Genomic DNA, 6,834 nt, shown 5'->3' with positions numbered 1-6,834 from the left:
TAAGTATTTTGGAGACGGGTCTTCAAATTTATTTCAGAAATGCATATCCGAAAGGTATTGTAACTTAAATTGTGTTTGAACCCTTCTTCCTCATTTTAAAAAAATTGAAAATTTGAGTGTTTTTCATCACCCAACTCCAAAATCAAACAATCAAATTTAGAGGTTCTTCGATCGACATCAAGTGTATCAAAGACATCATCTAAGTGCGAAGTAAACTTTAAATTTGTAAGTTTTTTATGTTTTGAAAAGTTTAAATTTTTGTATAAATGAGTAGAAAATGACGATTAAGGTATGAGTAGAAATTTCATGAATGATAGTTTAGACATATTGTAAAACATGTTTGTTGGTTGAAAATGATGACCAAACCATTATTTTTGGGGGTTGTATATCTGCATTGCCATCATTGACGAACCTGAAGAGTTGTAGAAAATTTCCAAGATGTATCTCCAACATTTTTCACCGTTTAAGTATCCTAGTAATCGAAGATGCATCTTCGAAAATTAAGAGTTTGTTTTATTTTTTGTTTTTCTTGCTTGCAGTGTTGTTTGCTTGCACTAATTGTTCGGTTTATTTAAAAATATTATGGTTGATAGATACGATAGACGAGAGGATTGTACATCATGCAACAATATAACAAGAGATGAGTCAGGTTTCAGAGATTGTTGTTCACTTTGACCATGCAGAGACATCTACTTTTGGGATTCATATTTCTCCTCATGCTTCTTCATTTTTCCATAGGAGACATGTTTCACCTACCGACACATTACTCCCTCCATCCTCTGGCAAGTGTCAGGTTTCATTTATTCAGGCGCTAGAGGTACCCGAATTAGTGGTGGTACCGAAGACACCAGTGTCACCTCCGATGTATGATGCTTCTGAGCCAGTGCCACCTCCGACTATTGATGCTGCCGAGACAGTGCCACCTCCGGATGGCGAGACTACTGCGGATGATGAGCCAGAGCCACCTCAGGCATTTGGAGGAGGCCCTATAGAGTTATCACTACTACCTTTGTACCTAGACCATGCTGCCAAACATATATGGGACGATGAGGTAACATTAGCTGATTTTTTTTTTAAAATTTACGTTTATTATTATATTATAAGTTTCTGACATTTATTTATTTTTCTGTAGGACCGTGATCGACTGAAGGTTATCAATCACGGGCAAAAGATTACTGACTTGTCTCAGTCGGACGAGGATTGGTGTCAGACAATTTTGTCCATATCTTGGATGAATGGCTTGTGCATGATCGATTATATTACGATCAACCACGAGATGCTTAATGCATTCATGGAGAGATGACACCAAGACCTCGTCATTTCATCTCACGCTGGGTGAGATTTCTATCACACTTGACGATGTGTCATGTTTGCTGCATCTTTCGATCAGGGGGAAACTTCTAAATCATGGGAGGATTAGCAAAGACGAGACACTGGAGTTGATGGTAGACTATCTGGGAGTTGAACCAGAAGTTGCGTTGACGGAGATGGAGAGAATCCGAGGGGCTCATGCTAAGTTTGAATTCCTGAAAAAAGGTATATACAGGAGAGCTCATGAGAGTAGAGGATGTTAGAGGTGATGACGAGCATGCGAGACTTCATAAAGCGTATGCTATGAGAGCATACCTGTTATATTTTGTTGACACTGTAATTTTTGTGGACAAGAGTGCCACTTATACAACTATCGTCTACCTAGGGTATTTCAAGGATTTTGAGCGGATCCATTAGTATAACTAGGGGGCCGCTTGTTTGGTCTACTTGTACTCGAAGTTATAAGAGAGTTGTAGGTGGAAGACGAACCAGGTCACATGCAACATCACACTACTGACAGTAATATTTATTGATCTTTTAATATTTCTGTGACATTTTCATTTCATCTTTGCAATTCCATTCCTGATGATTCGTGTGTTCCAACACTTTTCAGACTTGGATCCTTAAGCACTTCCCGCGCATCTCCGGCTGGACGGATGTACCGAATTACAACGAGGATATGCCACTTGCTTCATCATTTGCCCTGCTCAGAGGTAAGCAGACAATAGAGCCGCTCAAAGTGTATCTTGACCGCTTGGTTGCAGGTGATATGCATTTCAACAACTATGTCGATCACCGTGAGCAGCTATCTCAAACATTCACAATGGTTCATGACATGTATCAATTATTCAGAGATACTGTGTGATCATAATCATATAACTAATGCTTATAAAGAGTCAAATGAAGATGCTATAATATTTTATGGATTTTTGAAAGATGCTAGAATATTTTTTTGGACTTTTGGAAGATGTTTAACAAAATTTTTTGAAGTTGTTTTTTGGGGTTATACCTATTTTGTCCCCTGTCATATGGATGATTTTTGACAAATCTCTCTATAAAAAAAGGTTTAGATTCCCTTCCTGCTTTACGAAGATTTCCCTATTTTGAAACCCTCAAGAACTTCAGTCACCAAAATAATGATGTACATGGATGCATTGTTGGCTTTATTTATTAATTTTTTATATGATGTGGCATGATGAATTAAATTTTTTTAGTGATGCTTTTTTCTATTGCCACGTGGATTTTTAATTTTCTTTTTAAATTGTGTTAATCATTAGTAGTCCAAAAATATCAAAATAATGACCAGAATTGCAAGAGGGAAGATTCAAACCATCATCCTCCAACTCAGATTCCAACAATAGTGTATAGAGCCCCACCACTAAGACAAGTTACTTGGTTAATAATTTTGTCACACTTGAATATAGATATATTACATTTAGTTTACAATTTTATTTTAATAATATTTTGTATTTAATAAACATTTTGATTATAATTTTAATAGCTTTTAATAATATTATTTTAATAATATTATTTTACAACATTGTCCTATGTAGCATGAATGTATGAGGAAAAAGTCCTTACCTTGTGCGTTTTCTAACTTTGAACGATCAAGTGCTTAGTGCTCCATTTTATTAAGAATTTCCGTAGAAATACACAAGATAAGTGGTAGTAAAAAGAGAGTGATGATTTTGTTTGTGTATTTTTTTCTTTTCACATGTGAGATGAGATAAATTTGTGAGTATTTATAGGAGAGGAAGTTGGGAAATAAGAGGAATATGAGTGGCTCCTAATAAATGAAACACTAGATAAAACTAATCATTTAATTATAAGTTTTAGGATAGTGGAATGTGTATAGTATCATTATATTAAATTAATTAAATATTACTTTATTCTAACTATTCAACTCCTAGTGCTCATAACACACTTATCTAGAATTAATCATTCTCACTCAAATAATATTTCACATTACTTTTCTATACACATGTTATGTATCCTTTTTTTTTCCGCACTCATAATTATCATAATTCATATAATAGCATATGTACTACTTAATTCCTTAAAACTTAAATTAGAAAATAATAAAACACATATTCTTTTATTTTAGACCTATTGAATATATTAATTCAAACTTAATTTATGAAATGCTACTAACAATAACACATATATTTTTAAATTTTAGATTGTTTATTTTTTCTTAAACTAATAAATTATTTATTCGTTTATTATAGTCATACTAAATTGGATAATTTAAATAAATGGATAAAACATAAGATTTTACTTATTTAAATAGAATAGAGGATTACAATCCTTGCTAAATTAACTATCTTAAGTGATTAAAATATTTGATTTCATTAACTGATAATTTAGTTAAAATAGAGAGTGCAATAAACCACTAAATCAATCACTTAAAAAAATATATGGTTTTAATTATTTAATTAATTAAATAGGATATTATGATTAACCATTTAAATAAAATAAATAACTAAATAACTAGACGAGTCTAGTTAATTACTTAAAATAGAGGGTGTTACAATACTTACCCCCTTAAAATAGTTTCGTCCTCGAAACTAAACAGTTGCAAAAAGATCTAGATATAACCTATTCATTTGATCCTCTCGCTCCCATGTAGCTTCACCAGTCTTCTGGTTCCAAATAATCTTGACCAATGGAATTTCCTTGCCTCTCAACAATCTAGTTGAACGGTCACCAATACTTACTGGCGGGACCTCAAACGATAAATTATCCTTCAACTAAATGTCATCTGGTGTGATAACGTGTGAAGAATCCGCCATATACTTTCTCAATTGGGACACATGAAATACACTGTGAAGGTTGGCCAAATTTGGAGGTAAAGCAGTCTCGTATGCTACATGGCCTACACGCTTAAGGATCTGGAAAGGTCCAATAAACTTAGGGCTAAGTTTCTTTGACTTTAGTGCCCTATCTACACCAGTCGTAGGCGTTACCCTTAAGAACACATAATCGCCTTCCTGAAATTCCAAAGGTCTCCTCCGCTGGTCGGCATAACTCTTATGTCTGCTATGGGATGTCTTCATTCTTTCTTGAATTAACCTGACTTTCTCAGTCGTTTGTTGGACTAATTCAGGGCCTACTAAAATGTTTTCACCATCCTTATACCAATATAATGGAGTCTGACATTTGTGTCCATATAACGCCTCATATGGTGCCATTCAAATGCTTGTATGATAACTGTTATTGTAAGTGAATTCAATAAGTGGTAACAAACTGTCCCAACTTCCCCGATCATCTAAGACACATGCCCTAAACATGTCTTCTAAGGTCTGAATAGTTCGCTCAGTCTGTCCATCTGTCTGAGGATGATAAGCAAAACTCAGTCTTAGTTTTGTACCCAAAGCCTCTTGTAATTCTCTCCAAAAGTGGGAAGTAAATTTCGGATCTCTATCAGACACAATACTAGAAGGTACTCCGTGTAGTTTGACAATCTCTACAATATATATCTCAACGAGTTTAGCAACATTATAATTGGCTCGCACTGGTATAAAATGAGCTGATATTGTCAATCTGTCAACAATTACCCATATAGAGTCAAACATTCTTTGAGTCCCTAGTAACGCCCCAACAAAGTCCATAGAAATTTTGTCCCACTTCCATTGTGGCACATCTAGAGATTGTAATGGTCCAACTGGTTTTTGGTGTTCTACTTTAGCTTTCTGGCATGTCAAACACGAAGCCACATACTCAACCACATGTTTCTTCATTCCTGGCCACAAAATCTCTGTTTCAAGTCTTGATACATTTTGGTCACGCCGGGATGAATGCATAGACTACTCTTTTGGACTTCATCCAAAATAATCTTTCTCAACTCTGTATTATTAGGAACACATACACGCTCTTTGCATGCAAGACATTGTCCGATCCTACTTTGAACTCTGGTGCCTTTCCAGTCTCAATCAACTTTCTCTTCTCCTGGATTTCTTCATCAGCTCCTTGGAAGGCCACGGTCTCATTCATCAATTTATTATCAAAAGTGATCATTCCGCAATGCACTTTATTGGTTGGGGAATTCAAGTTCAAATCTAAATCTCAAAACTTCTCTAACAATTTAAATCCTTTCATTGCGATACTCGAGAGATGAACTCGCTTTCTGCTCAAAGCATCAACCACTACATTTGCCTTTCCTGGTTGATATTGCAAAGTGAACTCATTATCCTTGATGAATTCCATCCACCTTCTCTGTCTGATGTTAAGCTCCTTCTGGTCAAACAAATATTTCAAACTCTTATGATCACTGAATACTTTAAAGCTACAACTGTATAGGTAATGTATCCAGATCTTTAGTGCAAATACTATGTCCGCAAGCTCCAAATCATGTGTGGGATAATTCTTCTCATGAGTTTTCAGCTGTCTTGAAGCATAATCCACAAATTGTTTATGTTGCATGAGCACACAACCCAATCCTTGGTAGGAAGCATCACAATAAACTTCACAAGGTTCTCCTGATTATGGAAGTACTAAGACTGGTGATGCGGTCAGTTTCTCCTTCATTAGTTGGAAACTCTTCTCACATTGCTCCGTCCATGCAAAAATATGGTTCTTTCGAGTGAGTTGTGTCAGCGGTGCTACAATCTTTGCGAATCCTTCGATGAATCTTCGGTAGTATCCTGCCAGTCCAACAAAGCTTCTAATTTCAGTGGCTGTTTTTGGTCGTTCCCAAGAAACTACAACTTCAACCTTGGATGGGTCGACTACAATACCTTCTTTGGAGATTACATGGCCTAAGAACTTCACCTCCTCCAACCAGAACTCACACTTTTCCAAATTGGCGTACAATTGTTTCTCTTTCAATACTTGCAACACTAGGCCCAAATGGTTTTCATGTTCTGGCTTGCTCTTGGAGTATATAAGGATATCATCGATGAAAACCACGACAAATTTGTCTAAGAATGGATGAAAGATACGATTCATATAATCCATGAAAATTGCTGGTGCATTGGTAACACCGAAGGGCATCACCAAATACTCATAATGTCCATATCGCGTTCTAAATGCTGTCTTGGGTATATCTTCTTCCTTCACCCGAATTTGATAATATCCCGACTTTAGATCAATTTTGGAGAATATTACAACACCTATAAGTTGGTCCATTAAGTCATCAATGCATGGAAATGGTATCTATTTTTGATTGTTACTTTATTAAGCTGTCGATAGTCAACACACAATCTTGACTTTCCATCCTTCTTCTTCACCAATAGTACAAGAGCTCCCCATGGTGAGACACTTGGTCGGATAAACTTATTTGACAATAGGTCCTCTAATTAATTTTTCAGCTCTGACATCTCAGATGGAGCCATTATGTATGGGGCAATATGAATAGGTCCGGTTCCTGGAACCACATCAATAGAAAATTCAACGTCGCGTACTGGAGGTAACCCTAGCACGTCTGATGGGAAAACTTATGGGAAATCTCCTACCACCGGGACCTCAGAAATTTCTACTTCTAGTCTCATGCTGGTAGAATTTAAGAATACATACTTCTGGATT

General features: G+C 35.8%; 1 protein-coding gene across 1 annotated transcript; it reads right to left on the bottom strand.

The window, feature by feature from the left end:
• Positions 1-5,793: 5,793 nt before the first annotated feature.
• Positions 5,794-6,438, bottom strand: LOC127087809 (uncharacterized mitochondrial protein AtMg00860-like). The gene has a single exon (XM_051028732.1). It carries the CDS (start codon positions 6,436-6,438, stop codon positions 5,794-5,796), a length of 645 nt encoding a protein of 214 aa, XP_050884689.1.
• Between the last annotated feature and the right edge of the window lie 396 nt (positions 6,439-6,834).

Source organism: Lathyrus oleraceus, chromosome 5, assembly GCF_024323335.1.
Source record: "Lathyrus oleraceus cultivar Zhongwan6 chromosome 5, CAAS_Psat_ZW6_1.0, whole genome shotgun sequence".
Lineage (NCBI taxonomy): Eukaryota > Viridiplantae > Streptophyta > Magnoliopsida > Fabales > Fabaceae > Lathyrus > Lathyrus oleraceus.
This window is presented reverse-complemented; position numbering and strand designations above follow the sequence as displayed.

Excerpts from the sequence above, each read along its gene's own strand:
- LOC127087809 (XM_051028732.1), bottom strand. The coding sequence starts at position 6,438 with ATGGACCAACTTATAGGTGTTGTAATATTCTCCAAAATTGATCTAAAG.